The sequence below is a fragment of the Chionomys nivalis genome, chromosome 15 (genome assembly GCF_950005125.1).
Source record: "Chionomys nivalis chromosome 15, mChiNiv1.1, whole genome shotgun sequence".
Taxonomy (NCBI): domain Eukaryota; kingdom Metazoa; phylum Chordata; class Mammalia; order Rodentia; family Cricetidae; genus Chionomys; species Chionomys nivalis.
In genome coordinates this window covers 48770656-48795060 of record NC_080100.1, presented here as the reverse complement: position 1 = coordinate 48795060, position 24405 = coordinate 48770656, and the positions used below count along the sequence as shown (strand labels likewise).

The 24405-nt window shown below is 36.2% G+C and overlaps 1 protein-coding gene across 2 annotated transcripts in view; it reads left to right on the top strand.

The window, feature by feature from the left end:
- Cert1 (ceramide transporter 1) overlaps positions 1-19332 on the top strand; it is a 117134-nt gene extending 97802 nt beyond the window's left edge. Inside the window, exons 10-18 of one of the 2 annotated variants that reach the window (XM_057789757.1) lie at positions 589-681; positions 1167-1244; positions 6356-6451; positions 8507-8639; positions 9734-9804; positions 12835-12963; positions 13695-13824; positions 14680-14816; positions 16293-19332. In XM_057789757.1, coding sequence (XP_057645740.1) covers positions 589-681; positions 1167-1244; positions 6356-6451; positions 8507-8639; positions 9734-9804; positions 12835-12963; positions 13695-13824; positions 14680-14807 — 858 coding nt within the window. In that variant the 3' untranslated portion in view covers positions 14808-14816; positions 16293-19332. The remainder of the gene's footprint in view (positions 1-588; positions 682-1166; positions 1245-6355; positions 6452-8506; positions 8640-9733; positions 9805-12834; positions 12964-13694; positions 13825-14679; positions 14817-16292) is intronic. The other variant, XM_057789756.1, reaches the window with a different exon arrangement.
- The last annotated feature ends 5073 nt before the right edge of the window (positions 19333-24405 follow it).

The following is a 24405-nucleotide window of genomic DNA, read 5'->3' as shown; positions in this document are numbered from 1 at the left end:
ATATTGGTTCTGATGACAATCTGTGGGCAATACCTGCTGGTCCTGAATGCAGTAGAATAATCGAAATGATTTGACCAGACCTTAGATAAAAGAAACTTGGCAGTAGCCAGGCAGAAGTAGCACACTCCTTTAATCCCAGAACTTGGGAGGCAGAGGCAGATGGATCTCTATGAGTTCAAGGCCAGCCTGGTCTATAAGAGCTAGTTCCAGGACAGGCTCCAAAGCTACAGAGAAACCCTGTCTCAGAAAACCAAAAACAATAAAAAAGTAAACCTGTCAGTAATACTAACCTTGACTCATGAGACTTGATAGTGTACAAGTAGTGGGTGAGAGAATTTTGGCTGGGAGCAATGTAAAAGAGCTTTTCTGTGATCTAATGTGGTATCTGTGGAGTAGGAAGAAACCTATATGGGATGTCTGAAGCAAGTGTCAGGATTGAGCAAAACTGTGTCTATAGGGTAGCTTCCACATTCATTAATTATTGCTAACATGTTTACTAATAAAATGTTAGTTTCAGATTATAGAAGCCATTTGTAGGCTGCAAAATATACCTCAGAAGCATGTCATGTTAACATATGTTTTTCTTAGTCACAGAGCGAGAAGGCCAGGTTACACTGGCCTACGTCTTTGCCATCTGGAGATGCCTTTTCTTCTGTTGGGACTCATAGATTTGTGCAGAAGGTAAGCGAATGGCAGCTCACTGAAAGAATGCCTGCATTCCTCACTGATCATGGTACTATCCTATAACAGAAGTTTTCTCGTCTCTTCATTAATTAAATAGTAAGGGGTGTTTTTGTATTGCTGTATTCCCTATACATTCTCCAAAACAACTTATAAATCATGTTCTGAACATACATTCTTTGCTTTTTCTTTAAGGTGAAACGGAGGGGTGAGGGTAGGGAACAGAGAATGGGAAATAGTACAGCGTAGCAGTAAAATTCCTTCCTTGAGGTTAAGTGGTTTGTACTTTTGGACATAATTCATTTTTCTGGATAGTTTGTAGCCGAATATATAATAGGTGCGTGAAGTCAGCACTTGCTGCTGTGCCTGTTCATATATAGTGCTTTGTTTTCTCTTGCTTTATCTTGTGTTTGCAAGTTGGTACTGAATGCCCTGTTGTGCCTTTGTTCTGATTACTTGGTTTTTTCTTTGTCTGTCTCTGGTAGCCCTATAGTCGCTCTTCCTCCATGTCTTCCATTGATCTAGTCAGTGCCTCTGACGATGTTCACAGATTCAGCTCCCAGGTACTGTATGCATATATAGAGTGGACTTGAGTCCTTTTTGCTGTATTTCCGCCTGCTTGCCCAGTTCTTAGCGCTCTATTGATCAGGACACTTGTTTTGGTTTTGAATTTTAAATAGTCACAAACAAGGCTTTTCTTATCGTCTAAATAATTCTCCTTTGCCAGCTTTGCATGGGCCCTTTCTTTGTGTCCTCTACTGTGAGTAGCTGGGATTCTATCTTAAGGAAGGTAGTACTCAGAGAATTTTTTCAACTGAATTAAAATATATAGAATTAGCCTGGTTTTTTTATTCATTATTTAATGGCTGTATTTTTCCAGGTTCAACAACCTTCATGGACATGGATTATAGGATATGCTATATCATAAAAGTGAATTTTAACAGTCTCACTTTTGTTCTAATTTTAAATGCCACAGTGATGTTCAGCAAAAGAAGAAACTTTAGCTAAAGGTCATCTCATTACTGTTATGATACTAAATTCATTGAACAGGCTATATTTTCTTCAAGTTACCTGTGGATACTGTAGGTTAATATCCCTGTTTATCTGCTAACTCTATAAAGGTTGATTTTAAGTTTATTTCTCTTCACTAAGGGATTGGTAATTTAAGACAGTAAACTGAATGTGCAGTTTCTGTCTTCAAAATAAGATTAGTTTGCCAGACAGGAAATATTGTTGTAGTATAAACATTTTTAAACACCTTTTATTTCCTTTTTCATGGTGCTGGGGATTAATCCCTTAGCCTTAACATGCTAGGCATTCTCTGTACCACTCAGCTTCATCCCCAGTCCTTAGAAACTATTCAGGTTTTTTAATTTTCAAATCTTTGCCATTTAGTCCTGTATTTTTTGGGGGGTGATTCCATTTTTGGGATATATTATGTTACCAATCTAAGCTGTCTAATCACAATGACTGGGTGCACATTCTGACTGTGTCATTTGGGTAAGCCGTGTGGCATCTCTGTGCATAGCTTCTGTGATTTAACTAAAATATAGGGACATAGTGTTAAGTGCCTGACCTTTTACTGACATCATAGTTAATATGAATGACTTGAGCTAATCAGACTTACTGTATGCCTTTCCCTCTCTGATTTCAGTAACACTTTCTAAAGTTATAGCTTAAAACAGGTCTCAGTTATGTTACATATACAAGTTAAGTCTTTATTTTTAACTGCAATAGAGGACAAAAAGACTTAGCAATGCTGTCCTCTGAACTCCACAAACATACATATGTAAACACACACACACACACAAGCGGGTATATGTTAATAAATACACACTTTAATAATTATCTTTTTGCTAGCAAAGTAGATAATTCCTATAAACTATTCCATATAGTTTTATATTTAAAGGTATACTCAATAACTTCACTCCCTACTAATAAATATAGGTCTACATACACATACAGAGAGCGAGAGAGAGAGAGAGTGTGTGTGTGTTTTCATTATAGTTATTGTAGTGAACATTGTTGAATTAGTTTCCTTATATAAGTCTTTTAATACTTATGCATATGTTTGCTTCATGTGTATTCCTAGAAGTGAAATTGTTGGAGCAAAGGCCATGCAAGTATCTTAAGTTATATTTATTCTTATTGAAAAATTTTTAACCAGGAGACTTGGGCCAGTTTATCTGTACTGGCACTAAATACTTCAGCTCATTTTGTCAGTCTTACATGTTACACATACTATTTTTTTACTTCTAGGCATTTGTATTTCTTCAGTGAATCAATTATTCAGGTCCTTGGTCATTTTCTTTGGGTAGCAGTGCTCTGTTACTTTATTAATATTCTATTGAACAAGTTCTCTATGACTCTGTGACTGTACAACAGCAAGCATAATTGTTTTCTTACATGAGTACGAAAAAGATCAGAACCATGTTTGAGCCCTTCTAGATTTTTGTTTGTACCATCAAAGGACAATTTTTTTTTTTGAATTTCTGTCCTAACGGTTTCAGAAAACCCCAAATTTAGTAGTATCCTAATGCACCTTATATTGATTGATTTGGATGTGAGGTGGAAAGAAAAATATTGTGATTGAAGTAATGCCCCTTTGTATTTTACTTGTATTCTATATATACTTTTCTATAGTTCATTGGTAGGATGCTATGTGGGTAGATTCATTTCCCACTCTAGGTAAAAAGATTCAAGGACATGACTCCCGAAGTTATACTTACCTAGTTAACACTTAGGAGCCAGTGAGATGGTGAAAGCCAGTGAGCCTAGCGACCAGTGTTGACAGCCCACACGGTGAGAGGAGAAACGGACTCCCAAAGTTAATACAGAAAACATAAATAAACATTTTAATCCAATAAAATAACTATTTGTTGGGTTATGATAGTATTTATTACTAGTAACAATATCCTGGAATATCAAAGTTTGATCCTGATAAAATGGCTTTGACTTGCTATCAATCTTAATTGTCCCTAGCTCGCCATATTCTTTTGACAATAAATATATGTATGGTAAACTGGATAGATTACAGAGTTAGACCTGAAGTGTCAGTGGTCTCAGGTGCACAAGTCACTACTTCTGTAGTGATACTGGCTTCTTTATATTTCATTGCTGTGAGTATAGAATGTATTTTAATGAGATTTGACCTGTAACACTTACCTTGACTCTAATGTTATTATCTCAAGAAAGATACAGTGAACAGAAGATTCTGTGCTAATAACTGTAAAACTATAGTACTCCAGTTGGAGATCCTAGGAGCACAATGCTAGATCTACCTTGTTTCTTTGTGGGATTTTTCAAGCCCACTTTAGCCAAAATAAAACAAGACATTTTGGTTGGGGTTGGGGTGTGTGTGTGTGTGTGTGTGTGTGTGTGTGTGTGTGTGTGTGTGTCCCTAGCTGTCCTGGAACTTCCTCTGTAGACCATGTTTGCCTCAAATTCAGAGATTAGCCTTCCTCTACTGCCTCCCAAGTGCTGGGACTAAAGGTGTGTACCACTACTGCCTGGCAAAATAAAACAAGACTAAACTGTCTATAAACAACAGTTAACTTTAATTTATGGACAATCTTTTGAAATTTTTAATAGGAATATCATTTTTAAAATCTGCCTAGAAAGATACTATTCAGCTTGATATCTGTATGTTGAAAAAGGTGCTCTCTCCTGTCAGATTGTATTTGGTAAATAGGCTTTTCTTTCTAGAAAAATGCAAATCAAAAATATTTGCAAACATTTTAAATACTTACTTCAGAAATAATCTATAGAAAAGTAAAACTACTTGCATATGTTATGACAACAAGAGCTGTGGATGACACTGACATATTTTAAACTGAATTCCATCTTTACTAAGTAAAATGTGTTTCATATTCTTCCTTCACATGAAAGCCTTGTGCAGTAGGGTTTTCTCATCTCTAACAACTCCCAATTTCTTGCCCAAAGTAATATTTTTCAAATCTAAACATTTCTATGATTTAAGAAGCTCAAAATGGTGAGAGATTCCTCTAGTGTGACAGGCAGGTGAATCAAGGCAACACTACTGGGTTAGGTTTCTTTCCCATACTAGGAGACAGCTCCCTAGACTTGTGGGACTCACATACTTTTATGTATTTGTGACTTGGGATTCGGCATTAGACTCGCTGACTCACACAAAGCAGATTTCAGAGGGAGAGGCACACAGCTTTCAGCACCTAGAGTTGCTTTTTTGTTTGTTTTTGTTTCTTTCTAATTAAAGCTTTTTACAATTTCAGAATATAGGGCTAAAGAAATGACTCCATTATTTAACACTAAGAATCACAACTAACTAAACGGACAAAATTACAGAATATGTTATTAGGTAAATTAATAAGTTCCTCAACTCTAAAATCTGTGATCACTCACATTGTCTTAAGAATTATGAATGCTATTAGTATTTGGTATGAAAATAGATTTTGGAGTACATATTATTATTTTTATTACAAAGTTTTTGGGTCATTGCTAAATCAGAAAATGCTTAAAATATCACCCATTTTCAGTAACTAAAAATGTATTCTAAGATCCAAAAAGCTTGCTGTAACATAAATACATACCTCTATAACATATTGATGACATCCATTAGTGTAGAAAATTAATAATTAATAAATATTAAATTATAAAATTAATAAAAGTTATTGATTTTCTATACTAAATGCCAACTATTGTTGGTATTTTAAGAATTCATGTCTCAAAACTTTATTTCAAAATGTATAAACCAGCTTCCTGATCAGTATGCCAGGCAAGCCCAATAGACTTTATAGGAAATAAGAAGTTAAATTCATCAAATTTTTAAATATGAGTGTGTTAAATATTCTCTGACTCTCTGCTTTCCTTTATGTATTTATTACTAAGGTGATTGTGTTGACATTATCATCTAACATTCTACTTTGTTTAAAGCATCTCAAACTGTGTGACTTTGTAAAGAACATTTTCATAAAATTGTCTAAATAAGTGGATTAGGATTCTGGGAATATGAACTGTTTATTCTGTTTTCTTTGCTTACCTTGGTTATATACCAATAATAAAATTTTGTAGGACTAGACAAACATAGATGTTCAAGTCCCCGGGGTTCAGTTCTCAGTGGCAAAGGGTTAGACATTTTGAAATAATAAATTTAAAAGTGGTTATGTTTAAATGCTAGCATAAATGAATATTATTAATACTATTTTTAAAAGAATTCAGAGCAAAGATTTAGAATAAAAGAAAAGGCTTATTTTATATTGATTTATGTTGAAGAGAGTTTAACTGGGGCAATAAACATTTCCAATTTAACACATAACAAGTTTTCTAGAAATCGCTACAGAGTCTTAAATATAAGGACACTGGGATTGGATTGTGTGCGTGTGTGTGTGTGTGTGTGTTTTCCTCAGTGTTCCATGACCTGTGCTGTGCTTCAGGGCATCATCTCTATATTCTTAGTAAAGAATGCATAGCCCAAGTTCATGTCACTTGACATCTTCCTGCATTTCCATTTCCCTACCTATTCCATTAACCTGGATATGTGGAATGTGACTAAACTCGTTGTCTCCATGTACGACTCACTGACTTCAGCTTTGTAAGCCTGCTATTCCTGGCCTGATGTAAGCAATACCGTTCTGTTTTAAAGATAGTGACTTACATCTTACATGTGAATTCTCATGCCTTTATTTTTCTTTTCAAGGTTGAAGAGATGGTACAGAACCACATGACTTACTCATTACAAGATGTAGGTGGTGATGCGAATTGGCAACTGGTTGTAGAAGAAGGAGAAATGAAGGTAATTCCCACACAAATTATTTGGGTTGCAAAGTGAAGACCGCTGATATTGGTAATTAGTAATACATTAAACAAGGTATTACATCAAAGTACTATGGCTTTATTTCTATTAATTGATTTGTGATCATACTATAAATCTATGAGCATTATATCTGCTTTGCATAGACAACAGAAAGTAAAATTTGAGAGTTTTTTTTATTTAAAACAGACCTCAATTAGCTGATGGCTTCCTATTTAGATATTTCTGTCTCTCTTTTTTACCTCCATGTATGTATGTATGTATGTATGTATGTATGTATGTATGTATGTATGAATGTATGTATGAGGATGTTGATGACCTGGAACTAGAGTTCCAGACAGTTGTGAGCTGTCGTTGGGTGCTAGGAATTGGACCCAGGTCCTCTGGAAAAGCAGCCAGTGCCATCTCTCCAGCCCCTAAATAATTCTTTCAGTCTTTGGCTTAAATGTGATAGATATTGTTCCCAGATATTACCTTGTTACTATACTGTTTGGTCCATACTGTCTCCACCGCACACTCACTCTTCAGATAAATCACTGTTCTTTGGAGATGCAGACTGAAGAAATGAAAAGAAACCATGAGAGTTTAGTAACCTAAGTGAAGTTCTTCTACCTCTAATGAGGTGTAAACAGAAGACATTCCTCTAACCCACAGCATTAGAGAGAGCGAAATTGGGGTTAAATTATGAGAATCATAAAGTAAGCTATCAGTGAGAAAGTTAATTTTTTGTATCATTTTAGAGAGGTTAAACAGATATGAAAGAAGTAAACAAGAGACCTGAAAGACCACTCAGGAGCATCAAGCACAATATGATCAAGACATTCAGTAGAATATATAAGCAATGGTAGAAAAGACAGGCTGATATGTTTTAGAGAGGATCAGGAATTTGTTTAATAGTTTTCTAAGCTTTGAATGTAGAAATTTTTAAAGTCCAGTTTCCAGTTTGAGCAATGATGAAATTTCAAGGCCTGATAATGTACATGAACATGTCAAGAAGAGACTGTCAGGTGTGAGCACCCGATAACATGGCAGCTTGTTCTCACCACATTTCTTTATTTCTGGGAAGAACTTACCACAGATTTCTCTAAAGTAGCAAACTGTAATTGTTAAATAATGGATCATACTTATCACTTAGCATACACAGCCTCAGTGTTTTAAAACCATGAAGCTGTGTTTTTATCCATTTTGCCATTTCTGCTTCCAGTGTTTTGTTCAACAAATTGAACACCTAGTCTGTTTCTGATACTGTTCCAGAGGCTGGGGATGTAGCATTGAACATCAGGTTAAGTCAATATGCTTGATTGTTGGCTATGTCAAATAGCCTTTGAGAATGTTTGATTCATAATGCTAATTTATATTATTTTTTTAATCTGTAGCAATTAGTCACCCATCATATATATAAATTTTTCATGGTTGAAATTTACCTTAGAACTGGGCATGGTGGCATACATCTTTAACCCCAGCATTGAGGAGGCAGAGACGGGCAGATCTCTCTGAGTTCTAGGCCGGTTTAGTCTACATATTGAGTTCCAGGACAGCCAGAGGTACATAGTGAGACCCTGTCTCAAAAAAAAAAAAAAAAGAGAGAGAGAGAGAGAGAGAGAGAGAGAGAGAGAGCAACAACAAAAAAGAGAGTGACGAATTATCTTAGATTTGTCACTTTGAAATATCTTTATCATATAAATTTAGCTTATTGTAGGAGAATATGTTCTATAAATAGATTTTCAAGAGTCTAACTTTTTAAAAAATTTATCTTGGCAAAACGGTTTTTTATTAAAGGGACAGTGCAGGATGTATGCATTGCATGAGAGCAGCAGGGTACCCGATCTAGAATGCCCAAGAGCCAAGGGTTTGAGAGCAGCAGGGTACCTGATCTAGAATGCCCAAGAGCCAAGGGTTTGAGAGCAGCAGGGTACCTGATCTAGAATGCCCAAGAGCCAAGGGTTTGAGAGCAGCAGGGTACCCGATCTAGAATGCCCAAGAGCCAAGGGTTTGAGTTTTGTGGGTTTTTTTTTTTTTCAAATATTTTTTCCTTAGGTATACAGAAGAGAAGTCGAAGAAAATGGGATTGTTCTGGATCCTTTGAAAGCTACCCATGCGGTTAAAGGTGTTACAGGACATGAGGTCTGCAATTACTTTTGGAATGTTGATGTTCGCAATGACTGGGAAAGTAAGTTATCATTATTAATATATTATACCAAATAATTATTTTCATTTTCAACTTAATGTCAAATAAAACCTGATTGTCTGTACTGATAGTTTATCAACTCAATGTAAAGAATATTAAGAGAATCGTATACAGGATTAATTGTACCTTAATTTCATTTGCATGTGGTGGTAGTGGGATCAAACCCAGGCCCTCACATATGCCCAGCTCATATTACCACTGAGCTACCTCCACAGACCCATATCTTACTTTAAAGATGGGGTCTCACTATATAGCCAGACTAGCCTTGGATTATTAGCACCTTTGTTTGCCTTTCAAATTGTATGATTACAGGAATGTACAATTATGCCTGAAAATACTTTTAAGTAGATCTTTTCACTATTTAGAACACGTAAGATATCACTGGGTCCATGTCCTAAAAGTATCTCATGATAGGTAGGTAATTCCATATAAATAAAGTGAAATTCATGTGCATGAAATAGATTTGTCAAAGGTGACAGGACAAGTTAGTAGAAAAGTCAGGATTGTTGTGGGAGATTTCTCATCCATCTACACTTTCCTAAATTGTCCTGTTTCTGTGACAAATCACCAGACAAACATACTGTAATCAGCTTAGAATTATTTTCATGCATGTGTTCTTAGACTTGGAATTCATAAATATAATTCTTTCTGAACATCATAAGGTATTTATCACTGGCATTTTGGCATTTGTTCCTCAGAAATATAACTGCCTATGCCAAACTAGAGCACACTAACCTTGTAAGTGAGGTGAAATAGAGGAGTCTAGCGTTAGGGACTGTTTGAGCTGCGGTAGTACAGTAGTGATTAGAACTGCTTGTCGTGCTATGGAAGATACTTTACTGCAGAGAACTTCCTGGTAGTCAGGCCTCACAACTGCCTTCTGGAGAACAGAAGCAAACTCGTAGCTCTAGTTTCAAGTACCAGCTGCCTTCCATTTTGATTTAGCCGAGGTAATTCAAGATCCTATTTGTTTTACCATAATGTGCTTTATAATTCACTCCTCTTGAGTGAATTTATTGCATTCTAGAAAATGAAATACATTTTTTCAGCTGCTAATATGCTTCTCTTCATTTCAGCTACGATAGAAAACTTTCATGTGGTGGAAACATTAGCTGATAATGCAATCATCATTTATCAAACACATAAGGTAATGATCTTGTCATTTGTCCCCAAAGAAGCCAGTAATTCAGATTCAAACATACAGATTTGCTACAGTACAATTTAGCAGGAGTTTCAGTTTAAATCCCACAAAAAATCCAAAGAAGTTTGTTTGTTTGTTTATGACAGGGTAGACCAGGCTGGCCTCGAACTCTCAGAACTCTGCCTATCTCTGCCTCCCAAGTGATGGGATTAAAGCCATGTGTCAGTAAGTCCAGCTTGAGACCCAAAGACTTTATTACAACCTCAGGAAGGGTCTGTATTTGAAAATGTTATCATTACATTTAGAACAAAAATGTATGGAGTTAAGAATCTGAAGAATAGTCTAGATGCAGCCCTGGATAAAGATCCGTAGTTAGTTTCTCTCTATGTAGATCCAAAATCTAGAAAAGAACCTTCTGGGCCTGATTTAGATACTTTTTAGTTTAGTGTCTCACCCTGTTAATGATTGTATATCAAATATATACAAGTGATAATTTCCTATGACAATAATTAAGGTTAGGGATTATGGCATTAACTATATAAAGAAGAAAATTATCTACCTAAATTATCTGGAGACAAGAAAAAGCTGAGAGATTGTCATACCATTAAAGCACATGGAAACATTATTTAAATTGGTTCCCTTTATTTTAGTTCTACCATTGCTTTTCTATATATCTGAAGTTGCTGAGTTTTCTTGCCTTTTTTGTTTGTTTGTTCATTTGTTATGCTGTTTCCCTTTGGGGAAATGACAAATATTTTTTTTTACTGTGTGTGTGTGTGTGTGTGTCTTATGTATGTATACATGCCACAGCATATGTGTGGAGGTCGAGGACAACCCACCAGTGTTGATACTCTCTGCTACCATGTGGGCCCCAGAGATCAAAGTCAGACCATTAGGCCCAGTAACAAGTGCACATTCTCTGAGGCATCCCACTGGCCCCGAAATACTTTTTTGCAAAGTAAAAGAGGAAATTATAGAGAAATCCACTAAAAGCAATACTGTTTATGTAAAGTTATATAATATCGGGGAATACTTAATTTTCCTAATCAGTGGGGAGTTTCTGTCTTGTAAAAATATTTTTTGAGTTGAATATAAAAAATTAACATGAATTTCCTGAACCCAATGTCCTTATGTGAGATGTCTTCTGTCTATTGTAAGCTTGCTTCATTTCACCTGCTCTACAGGTGTGTAACAGTAGGTGTTCTGTATCAACACACAGGCTTTGGAGTCTAATATGAAGTATAATGTTTATAAACAAAGTATCAGGTAATTGTCCTGTAATATGTAATGAAGATAAATGGCCAATAACTTAGGGCAGAAGAAATTTACTGCTAGAAAAGAATTGATCTTGGGAAGCAAGGTGCTGAAAGTATTTCACCTGGTAAATACTAAATGGAAAGTATGACAGGTTATATTTAGACTGAAAACTAAAAGAAAATTTCTTTAAATGCCACATTGTGTAACAAAAATTAAGATACACTCTTTTTGTTTTTGTTCACTTGGTTTTGGTTTGGTTTTTTGGGGGTAGAGGGCACTGCAAGGGTGAGAGAGGATATGAAGGAACTGGAGATGTGTGGAATTAGGGTGCAAAATATGAAACTTCCAAAGATTCAATAAAGAATTATGTTAAATAAAAAATTAAGATGCAGTTATTGTCCTCCTAAAATAAGGTTTTAGAATTACCTTTTCGGCAAAGTCAGTCTATAACTTTTTTTTTCATTAAATTTAACTTCATTGATGAAATATAAAAGAAGATTGCCCGTCTCATGACAGTGGAGTTGTTTTTGTTGTTGTCCTTGTAGCTTTATATTCTTTACTTTCTTTTTATTTGTCTTTGTTTTTGAGACAGAGCGTCATGTTGCTCAGGCAGTCCTTAAATTCAAGCAGTCTTCCTGCCTCAGTTTCTTGAATGACTGAAACTGTAGGTGTGGTGCTGTGCCCAGCTGATTCACTAGTCCTGCTTTATGTTTGTTGTTGTTCCTTGCTTTTTATGAGCGAGGGTCTCAGACTGGCCTCAAACTCGCTGTATAGTTCATATGTCTTATCCTCTCAAGTGCAAGCAAGAAAAAGCACATGGTTTATTCTGTGCTGGGGATTAAACCCTGGGACTCAGTGTGTAATGGGCAAGCATTTACCAGCTGAGCTACATTCACAACCCTGATTACCTGATTCTAATGAAGTATCGAGCAAATATAAAGACAACAGTAAATCTTTATATGTTGCCCTGTCTGTATTTGCCAAACTTAATGAAATTTTAGGTCTTTAAAAAATAAGGTTTTACTTTGCAAATGTATTGAAATTGAGTTGTTGGCCATTTATTGCATTCATAGCTAAGAGTGCGCATTATTATATAATAAGGGCAGTATTGAAATTGAGTTGTTGGCCATTTATTGCATTCATAGCTAAGAGTGCGCATTATTATATAATAAGGGCAGAGTTCAATCGCATATACCAAATATCCAACATAAAAAGTCACTTGAACAGGATAGAAGTTTATGTTTTCTATCATCTACATAGTTCCAGTTAATAAGCTGTATGTCATTTCCATAGCAAGTAGTTTTTCTTATGATTTGAAATAGAAATATTTGATATAAATCATTGAAAATTAATTCAGAAGTGTTATGAAGAAGATGTTTTTTTAATTTTACTTTTTAATTCTTTGATTCTCTAAGTAGAACATTGACAGAAACTATGGAGAGTGGATTGTCCCATTGTTGCTTCATGGATACAAAGTTTCTGTCTGTGGTGATAATTTCAGGTATATTACAGTTCCATATATTGTGGCTGTAACTAATTACATTTGATGTACAAAATTGTACACTAAAAATAGTGTGGTGAATTTACAGTGATTTTAAAAGGAAAAAGAATACTTTGAAAACTCTGGAAAGCTGGCGACTGTTAATATGCATCTTTGTCACGATTCTGATGCTTCCCACTTAAAGTTTGATAAATTCCAACTTCATGGGACTTAAAGTTCTGCATGACACCTGAATAAAAGTAATTCAGATTGTCACAACACCTTTCATTCTTCCACAGAGAGTGTGGCCTGCGTCTCAGAGAGACGTGCTGTATCTTTCTGCTATTCGAAAGATCCCAGCCTTGACTGAAAATGACCCTGAGACTTGGATAGTTTGTAATTTTTCTGTGGATCATGACAGCGCTCCTGTGAGTATAGTAATAGAAATAAATATAATTCTACAAAATAAAGCCAAATACATAAAGCAGCCAAATTTAAACACACTTCCCTCCCACCCACACATAGCTACTTGATGGGATTTAGATTTTTTTTGTTAGATCATTTGGAAAGCTCTTTTGTTTTCAGAAGATAAGTGCCAAGGCTGTCAGCATCCCCACTAGAGCTGTTTAGCTTTCCTTCTGAGTTTGGTTATGTAGCTACTTGGGTAATCCCAGTAGCTTACTTCTAAACTTATCTCTTAAGCCATTACTAACTACTGGAATCCTGTTGTTTCTCCCTTGATACGGTACCAGTTAGTACTTTGGAAGAGGGAAAATCTTGGTGTCTATCAGTTTGACATATATTAGTTGGTTATTATAAGATTTCAAATGGATTCTAGAAAAATGACTCAGAAGTTAAGAACACTGAGTGCTCTTTCAAAGGACCCACGTTCAACTCAGTACTGACATGGTGGCTCACAACCATCTGTAACTTATATCAGGGGACCTGACATCCTCTTGTGTTCTCTGGGCACTGTACATACAGTGTGCTCAGGTAACACCCCTGTGCATATAAAATAAAAGTATGCATCAGTTATTTTAAGGAAGTTTTACTGGAAACTTCATAACAGTTTAAACTAATGCAGTAATAGGGGAACAGAGATTGTAAAATAATGAATATTCTACAAACTGATGCTAGTTTTGTGTGTCTGTTTTGACAGCTGAACAATCGATGTGTCCGTGCCAAAATCAATGTTGCTATGATTTGTCAAACCTTAGTTAGCCCACCAGAGGGAAACCAGGAGATAAGCAGAGACAACATTCTGTGCAAGATTACGTATGTAGCTAATGGTATGTATTGTTTGTTCTAATTGATAATGTACAGGTTCTTGACCCATCATCTACATAAATATATCCAATTTCCTGGTCATTAAGCTTTGGTTAAGTTAAATGTAGAACTGTGTGGAAAACCCTGAAAGTCCACATGCCTGAATTTCTACCTTAGAAATAGTATATGAGAATTTTTTGTTGTTGTTGTTGTTTCGAGACAGGGTTTCTCTGTGGCTTTGGAGCCTGTCCTGGAACTAGCTCTTGTAGACCAGGCTGGCCTTGAACTTACAGAGATCCACCTGCCTCTGCCTCCCGAGTGCTGGGATTAAAGGCGTGCGCTACCACCACCCGGCAGAAATAGTATATGAGAAATTTTAAAGTTATGACTGGGTGCATAAATTTTAAAATTTTGTGCATAGGTCACTATTTCGTATATCTTTAATTTTAAGAGTCATTTTATATATAGTTGCCTGGTAGAATGTATTTATAATTAAAAATAGAAACTAGAGTGGGAAAATTACTTAGACTTTTAGTTTTCTAAATCTTCTCTGCCGGTCTTTAATAGCTACCAGTGCCATTGCTTCATTTTGACTCACTGTTGTGCAAGCCTTTCTGTCACTTGTGTGTTTATTTAGTTAAACTTTAAATGTTGCTGTGTTAGTTTTCCATGGTGTTTAGGAAGAATCAAGGCCATTTTAGAAAGATATATATCCTTTCTTACTACCTGATGAGGGGCATAGGGTGATGAATAGTTTCAGGTCCAGAAATATTAGCTGTTTCAACATGGGGGGTGCTTGAAAGAGAAGGAATACATAGGTACTTCACATGGAGATGGAGAACTGTGTCTTAATAGTTTTAACTTCCCTTTATTTCCAGTGAACCCAGGAGGATGGGCACCAGCCTCGGTGTTAAGAGCAGTTGCAAAACGAGAATATCCTAAATTTCTAAAACGTTTTACTTCTTATGTCCAAGAAAAAACTACAGGAAAACCAATTCTGTTTTAGTATGAACAGGTACGGAGGATCTATTAACCTTGCTGGCTAGCAGGTTGCAAATTTTACTCTGCAGATAGCAAATTCAATTTGTTATTAGAAGGTTGTGTTAAAAATGTTTTATGTTCCCAAGTAAAGGGTTGTAGTCTTTAATGCTTACTAATTTTTCTACTACTATTAGAGAAATGTTGACATTACAGAATTACATTATAGAATGCAAGAAGTACCAACTCCCTGTGTTACTCTTTCCCAGAAACTAGTTGGTTTTTGCATCTGTTCTTCTAGACTTATACATATTCATCTATACCAAAGGTCAGTGTGTGTGTCCACTAATATAGGGTTGTTTCTCAGTCAAGTACACAGTGCAGATGACAGACGTCAGTGTTAAAAATCCTGCTGTGTCACTTTCTACTTTATTTATTTATTTTTTCAAGATAAGCGTCCCACTCTGCAGCCCTGGCTATCCTGAAGCACACTGTCTAGATGAGACTAGCCTCAAACTCAGAGATCCATCTGTCTTTGCTGTAACAAGTCTTTCTGTTGACCTGCCAGCCAGCTCCCAAATAATGACCCGGAGACTTACTAATTATGAAAGCTCAGCCTATAACTTAGACTTGTTCTAACTAGCTCTTTTATCTTAAATTAACCCGTACTTTTTAATCTATAGTCTAACTATGACATGGCTTTTTACTTTTCTTTTATTCTGTACGTCAGACTTGTTCTGCATCTCTGGCATCTCCTCTGTGTGCCTAGATTCCTCCCCAGTTCTTCTCTTTGCCCAGAAGTCCTGCCTATTCTCCCTGTTTAGCTATTGACTGTTTAACTTTTTATTAATCCAATCACAGTGGCACATCTTTCCACAGTATAATCAAGTTTATCTGTCAACACTGCCTCCTGAGTGAGTGCTGGAGCTAAAGGAATATACCACTACACCAGACAGTTTCACATTTTTTTGAAGTACAGTGCCTTTGAACCTAGAGCTCGCTGGCTGACCAGCAAGCCCCAGGGTCCTCCTCAGCACTCCCAGCATTGGGATTGCAGGTACCTGCAACAGTCCATCTTTTCACCTGGTACCACTGATCCAGACTTAGGTTCTCATGGGTACCTTACTGACTGGGCCTTTTTCCCCGCCCCCAAAAGAATAATTTTTAAGCATTTAAAATAAACATGCTAGGACATTCATAACATTTGCCTCTAGAGTGCTGGGTTCAGAGCAATGTTTCTTTGACTTGACTATACATGTGTAGAACGGAAATAAGTTGAAAACCTTTTTAAAATCTCTGATATAGGAAGTAATGTCGTTTTTGCACACACACACACACACACAGAGGAATATCAATCGTTTTACATTCACAAGGATGGAAATCCTTTAAAGATAAATGATTGTAGAGATTCTTTGTAAGCTGTGAACATGGAGTGTGGGAGGCATCTATTTTGGTAGTCTTCTTGCTTTCCTGATCTATTGCACAGGATTTATGTGTCTTTTTTCCCCTGCAGTGACTGAAGCAAGGCTGTGTGACATTCCATGTTGGAGAAAGATAGAAAAAAATGAGTGCTCTAAGTTGGAACGTAGGATCTACAGCCTTGTCTGTGGCCTAAGAAGAAACATTGCAATAGTAAAGCTGGGTATCTAACACTAGCCATCTCCTGCTAGATCTCCTCGCTCAGTGTGTAACTATAAATACATGTAAAATCACATGTATATGGCTATATTTTTATTTGCTTGCTCCTAGGAGAGAAAAAAATAACTTTGAATTACAACTAGGAATTAATTGATGCTTTAATTTTTGGAAACTTTTTCAGAATTTTTTATTTCCCACAGTCCAGCCTAAGATCCTCAGTTGTATCAGGTTTTGTGCACAAAAGAAAAGCACAGAAGTTGAATGCACCTGAGGCATGTGCTCTCTGTGCACCAAATATTCAGATGGGCTTCTACAGGCCTGCAGTCTGTGTCTGTGTCCAGAGTTTTTGACTTTTTGCTTTGTATAATCATAGAATCTATTGCTGCTGATTTCTATAATGATTCATGTTGTGTGTCTCTTCATAACTGAGGACTGTTGATAATCTGTGATTTTGCCTTTTCTATAGTCTTACTCCTATGAAGAACATTAGTTCTGATGGAGAAAGAATGAAAAGCTTTATTTTCTCCCCCAGATATCTTTATATTTTTATTATATATTTTAGTTGTGTACTATGTGCTACCAACTTTTTTCAGTTTGTTATGGACACAATTTGGTAATTCCTAAATTGGTTCTGCCTGCCTCCAGTCAGAAACATCTGTACGTCTCTGGTGGGTATAAGTACTTTATAATACAATGGTCAGGATAAAATGAGTTGATATTTTTCCTGAAATTTGTAAGAGAATATATGGTATTACTTGTTAAACCAAATCAGACTGTTTGAATTTGACATTTGATTTAATATTTCTAGTATTCTGTAACAAATATGTTAGTTTTTCTAGCTTGGATCACTTTAAATGATATATCACAAGGAATACATAGAAAAATCTAAGCAATGCTCCCATTTGCCTCTTGATTATAAATTTCAGCAGAACAATACAATTAATTCCACACTATTCAAACTGAAATGCTTTCTTTAGTTGCTATAAGAAGCTAACATGTAAAATACCTGACTTAGTTGTAGTCCTGTGAAAAACTTTGAATCATGGAGTTGAGGCAAGGAATGGTACTCATGAAGTTGAGATGACTGCCCACTTCAAACTCTTCATTGCATTTACAAGCAGATGTATTTATGTATATCAGAGGCAATTTGTAGATGCTTTGCGTGTTCCTCTCCTTAGAAACACAACAATCAGACCCTTTTTGTAAAGCAGAAAGTCATGTCATGTAAAACATGACCTGTATATATTCCATACATGGAAATGGAATCTAAATGATAAATGCAAGGTGTGATAATTTAATGATGGGATTAGTCTGATCAATTAATATGCACAATCCTGGAAGTGAATTACTTGCGTCAGATAGAATGATATTTATTACTCTGTACAGAGAGAAAAGTACATATTAAACATAGACCTTACATCACATGCACGCGGTTTCATGTCCCATAAATCTTTTATATTTTTAATTTTCCTTTCTCTAAATGATGTGCATGGAATATGCCTTATTACAGAAATGCTATTCATAATTTGACTCTGTGGAAAAGTGCCTATATGGTGGTAATGCTAGGAAGGCAAGTGAGATAGATTATCATACCAGTTTACATCACCAGTTAACATTTTATATTGTGATGTTTAAAAAAAGAAAAGTTTATACCTCAAATGTGTATTTTATTTTACAATCAGCTGTGGGGTTGGGATGGGAGAACCGGGAGGGTTGGGAGGGAAAGTTTATTTGCTGTAGGTGGGAATCTTAAAAAAAAAAAAGAAAAAAGAAAAAAAACTCTCTACGCCCACTATAAATGTTCCTCTGTTTGCATTTCTGATAACTATGACAAACCAGACAGTAACTCTTTCATAACTAAATTGGATAGCTTTATTTTACAAAGATATGCAAAGTTTCTGAAGCAGTGTCTGAATCTAATGATCACCTGTTGCATTTGCACTAAATGTGGTGATATACTTTTACAATTTATTCTGTAAATAAAATGTTACACTGAACATGTTTGTATTTTAAAAAAAGATAAGAAATGATACATTTTACCTTTCAGTAATTGCACTCTTACTTTATTGGAGTTAATCCTGCCCAATCAGATTCAGAAATGAGTTCAGAAATACTGAAAGTATTCAAAAAGTCAAAGTTAGGAGGAGCACTGGCCATTTTACAATATTTAGACCCTCAAGAATTACTTTCATTTAGCTAATTCCTACATACTGAATATTTATAATGTCTCTTCATACATGGGTATTTCTCTTTACCAAAGCCCCCATTCCATGCCCCCCAAAACAAGCCCCTATGCTCAATTCTCCTGGGTTACTTTTTGCTTTTTTAGACACCTGAAAAATATTGATGGTGTGGGGATTTGTCCCTGCGTGTGAGTAAACAGGATGAGAGAGCACTGTTCCCCTTGGGATTGAAGACGGTTTGAGATAGAAAACTTGATTTGGTGTTGCTGCAGGAGGAGCAGTGGAGGAAAGAAGGGGGTATCTAAGAGGTGTGAGTAGGAAATAAGAACAAGAAGCATGGCTTTCTCATCTGTTTGTTTTCATGACTGATTTATACACCTGTTCAATATCAGTGTCAGTTGCTACTGAGAATTTTAACTGGGCTGAACTGGTTCGCTTGTGAAATTGTGCTGGTTATCTTTAAGCTTAACAGTTGTGTGTCGGATCAGACACTTTACCAGTATTTAGTCCAGGCTGTACAGATGATGTATTTGGATTGTTGTCATTGTTCATCCACAGACTCAAACATAATCATTTTATTTTAAAGTACCTTGGGAGTGTGTAGAGTGTAACTATAATAGCTTTATGATTCTGATGATGTTTTTTTTAAAAAAAAAAATATGGATCTTCCATGTTACAATCACAAAATTAAAACCAGTATTTAAAAGTGCAGAAGTATTAAAATATTATGGACAAATATGCTTGCTTGCTTGATTTGTTTTCCTTAACCCCAAGGTACTGTCTTAGATAATTTCTGGGTAGTTATGAAAGTTTTCTTGAATTACTCCAATTCAGTAGTCCAATTTGTAATCCCATTAAGGATCAAGAAAATTTTGGGGGGAAAAATCTAATTTTTGTTAACAAATCAGAACAGGCATGTACTAAAGGTAAGTATTCTGCCAGTCTTTTGTCATATGTATTATGTATATTATGTAATGGGTTATAATTTAAATGAATTTATTATGACTTACACTTAAAAGACTTATTGGTAGAACATGAAGTCATATACAGTTTCTGAGTTTCTAAAATGGAAATGCAGCACTTGTGACTCACACACATGTAATGTGTATTCATACATGTGCACTTAATCATGAATGCATAATTGCTCGTTTATTTACAAAATATCAGCTCTGCTTGTTGTAGTTCTAGAAGATCCATTATGAGAAGTATAGACTTGTAGTGTACTAATTTGGGTCTCTTGATGATTGTATTGAAAATCACTGAATGCATTTCATCTCTAATGTTGAGTGTTAACAGTGTAACCTGATAATGTAAGCCAACTACCTGATTTGAGTTGTGATCACACTGTTTGGCCTCTCCCTTGAGTTGGCTCTATTGGGTGCTTGCAGCCTTCTTCAGCTAATTTCTCATATTCTTTAATATTCTGATGTTTTCACAACAACTTAGTCTTCACCTTCAAAGCTTCATGCACAGCCCATTTAGGAATTCCTTACAGGGATTCCGATTGTTATATGGTGGAAGTCTCCATATCCCCTGTTGCATTCTGTGCATCTGTAAAAACTTTGCACATCAGCTGGGTGTGGTGGTCACACTTTTAATCTCAGCCAGCACTCAGGAGGCAGAGGTGGGCAGATCTCTGAGTTCAATACCAGCTTAGTCTACAAAGAGAGTTCCAGGACAACTAGACCTGTTGCAGAGAAAACATGTCTCCAAACAATAACAACAACAAGTACCACATCAACAGAGTTCTAGATACCACATCTAGAGTCATGGTGATCCTCCCCGATCAAGTAACCCTCTCTGGAAAGAGCTTACAGACTAAAAGGGTCACTTGAGTGCCCTAGAAGTTCATTAATCCAGTCAAATTGACTATCAAAATTGATCCTACCACTTGGTTTCTTGACTTCTTGTCCTCCCACAAAAAGGGATGAGACAAGAAAAGAAAACATCACTACAGACAAATCCAAAGGGGGTATTTCAGCAGATTCTTTAACTTATGGACATACTCTAATACAGTACTTTTCTGGGCTACCTGCCACAAAATAGCCTCTGATAAAAGAGCAGACTGATTCTATCCAAGTTGGTTTACTGTGGTCATTTCTATTATTTATTTAAATTTGGAAGATGAGTGGTAGCTAGATGAACAGCAAGGAATCTGTACAGCCAAGTCAAGGTTTAGTCCGTGTCTAAACCATTTTGGCAATCTAAATGCTTACCAATAATTCTGCACACAAAACAATCCCCAGAATAAATATTTTTGTGTTCATTTTTTTTTTGTGGTGTTTAATATCAAGCTCAGGCCTTGTTCACACTAATAAATGCTCTCCCACTGGGCAGTAAATAGTTACTGAACATCTATATGCCATGCATTGTTCCAGGATATATGATATAGCAAGAAACAAAATGACTGGGGTTATTTGTTATAACAAAGCTTTTTAGAACTGTGTCAGAATTAAATGGAAATGGACTTTGAGATCATGGGCATTTGAATGTACTTCAGACAAGGTCACATTTGAAATACACAAAGGTCTTTTTTATTTATTTTTTTTAAGACAAGTTTCTCTTTGTAGTCCAGGCTGACCTTGAATTGACAGTTCTGCCTTAGTCTCCTAAGTAAAGGAAGTTTGTTTTTGATTCTTGCTTGTGTGATCAAAAGGTTAATAGGTTGCAATTCAAACCTCCAGGTCTAGCTTGGATCATACATTCTGTGTACCAGTCCAGGTTAGTGAACCTACCTAACTTTACCCTGTCTGCATGCTATCCAGTCTCCAGACGTAGCCTGGGTTTCACATATTGTGTTCTGTTTCAGTGTTCTTTTTCAGTCTAGTGAGTCTCCTAGACCCTAGCCTTCCTGCACCTTTCTCAATCCCAAGACTTATCTTTGGGTTGCACACCCCCTATGATGTCCAATCTGGTAAGCCTTTGGAACTTCACCTGCTTATGCCACCCCCAACCTTTAGGCCTACTACCCTCAGTTACACAGCACAGCCTTTTTATGTTGGCCTGGCCTGATGAATGCCCTCCCACACATCATCACACTCCCCAGCTTAGCTCTGGTAACACAGCTTGCACATCAGCCTGAGCAGATCTAGCCCTTTATCCCATTCACATTATCATTTTATTGTTACTGGTTTATTTTAAATTTTTATTATAAAACTAAAAACCAGAATATAAGATAAAAACTTCAAGTAGATCACAAGCTACTGTGGAAAAATTCGACTGTTGCTTCCTGGATCTAAACCTCTCTGACCCCACCTCTTCCCTTTGGTTTACTCTTACTGTTCTTTGTTCTCCAAGACTTGGTTCATTCTGGCCAGCTGAATGGAAACTCTTTCTCTTTTCAATTGAACAACAAACCTGTAGCATAAACAAACTGCAACATTTTCCCCTTTTTTGTCTAGTAAAAAAGGAAAGGTCCTACTGCTAACATAGTAAAATTATATATAATAAAAACTATCAAATATTGTTCAAATAGAAAGGAAAGGTGGTAACATTAACAAAATTGTCAAGTAAGAAATACATTCTCAGTGTTCAATCAATAAGTAATTGGAAAATTTATAGATTATTTAATTACCTGTCTCTTTAGGACTCCACAAAGTTTTAATTCTAATATACCTTTTACCAAAAGTTGTAACTGTCTACTCTTAGATCCTATCAAAGACCTGAGAAATAAATATTACCTGAGTAAGCAGGAAGTACAAGTAAGTGACTTCTAAAAAATGTGAGAAATGACAGGAACAGCTGACTGGACAGTCACCCAAGGTTCCTCCCCAATGTTGGGGAATCAATCTTTGATCTACAGGCCAGAATATCTGACAGACATTTCAGAAGCAGGAAATTTTGAAGGACTCTCCTACCCTGTATTGGCAAAGCCTGGCAGTTACCTTTCTTTGTATCCTGCTTGTCCAATTTGGATAGTCTACTGTCAACAGTGGAGGGAAGGGCAGTTTCTTGCCCTAATAACTAGCTTTTGCCACAATGAAAGCAACTCCAAATAGAGTTTCTTTGATACCCATCATCCTCTTTAGAAGTAGATCTGTGCTGCCAAAAGCAGACATGTCTCTTGTTGAGAAAAGTTGTGGGAATTCTGTCCAATAAACCAGTGGTATTGGAGTGACTTAGCCCCATGGACATGGTCTTCTCTGGCTTCATTATTGGTGTCTCTCTCTCTCTCCCTCCCTCCCTCCCTCCCTCCCTCCCTCCCTCCCTCTCTCCTCTCCTCTCCTCTTCTCTCTCTCTCTCTCTCTCGTCCCCTTGGCCCTTGAAGATTGAGGTTATGATGCAGCAAAGAAGAGCTAGTTCCCCAGGTGATCCTGTCTTGTCATCATTGTGCACAGATTAGGTTTAATAAAAGGAAAAACAATCTTAGAATTCCCTCTTTAAAAACGTCTAAGTTGTTAAAACATTCTAAATGCTGTATTCTGTAGGTCTCTGATGTGTTTGAAGTTTACGTATCTACCTGAAATATATCTCTGTATACCTAGAAAACCTAGCATTACTGTAAGTTTGATAGATAAGGGTGACTATTAACCTGTATTTCTTTATTATCCTGAATAACTTTTAAGGACTAAGACTTCACATTGAATAATTATATATAGGTAGGGGTTGTATAAGGTAATGCCTTAAGCAAAAACAAACAGAAGTGAAGATGGAAATCACAAAATAATCCCACACTAGCTCAGAATTGAGAACAATAAAGAGTTATTTGTTTAGGGGTAGACTCACAGATCACAGTCCTTTGCATTAGCAGGGAAGAGGAGCCAAATCCAGAAGCCGGGAAAGAGACAGACAGACAGACAGAATGTTTCACATTGGTATTTATAGTATAAGAGGCCATGCCCAAGTGGACTGATATCTTAAAAGCTACTGGCTGAAGGAGTTCTACAATACCTCCTCTTTTGTTTAAATAGGAGAGTTCCAAGCCCAATACAAAACTATATACAATAAGAACAGATATCAAGTATAAAAATTGGAATTATAACCGGCATAAACAATATTAAGCAAGGAACACATGCTAAATGTTTCAATAATCATTCTATCCTATGGAGTCTAAGTCTTATATCAGGACTTGGCTAAGTCATAAGAGGAAAGTAACTACAGCTATCTAATCTTCAAGCATATCGAAGGCCTGAGAAAGGAGTTAATATTACTTGAGAAGGCAGAAAATGCAATCAAGCAGCCTCTAAAATGTGGAGTAGATGACATAAACAACTGACTATCTGGGCAATCACCAAGAGTCTCATTTGCAATGTTGGAGCAACCAACTTTGGCTAGGGCCTAGAGTAACTGACAAACATTTTCAAAGGCAGGAAATTTTTTTTTCACAATTCTTATTTGTCTTGGCAAGGTTTGGCAGTCATTTTTCTTGTATCCTGCTTGTCCAGTCTAGACATTGTGCATTTTGTCAGTGGTCAAGGCATGGGCTTGCCTAAGGGCCAGTTTTGCTAAGAAGAAAACAAACTCTGACTGTCTTCAGTGCTCAGCGTTCTCTCAGGAATAGGTCGGTGTTGCCAGGAGCAATTGTGTCTCGTGTCAACAGAACACTAAGTTATTTAAATGCCATATTCTACAGTTCTTTGAAGTGGTTGAAGATTACCTATCTATGCAGAATACAATCTCTATGTATCTAAAGAACCTGATTAGTCTAAGTATGACAAATATGAATGACTGTTGACCTATAATATTTAATACCTATATAACTTAAAGACTAAGACTTTATATTAGAATATTAAACAATCTTTAAGCAATTTTCCTTTTATAATTAATTCAGAGGCCTTTTCCACATTTTTTAATTTTTTGTTTGGT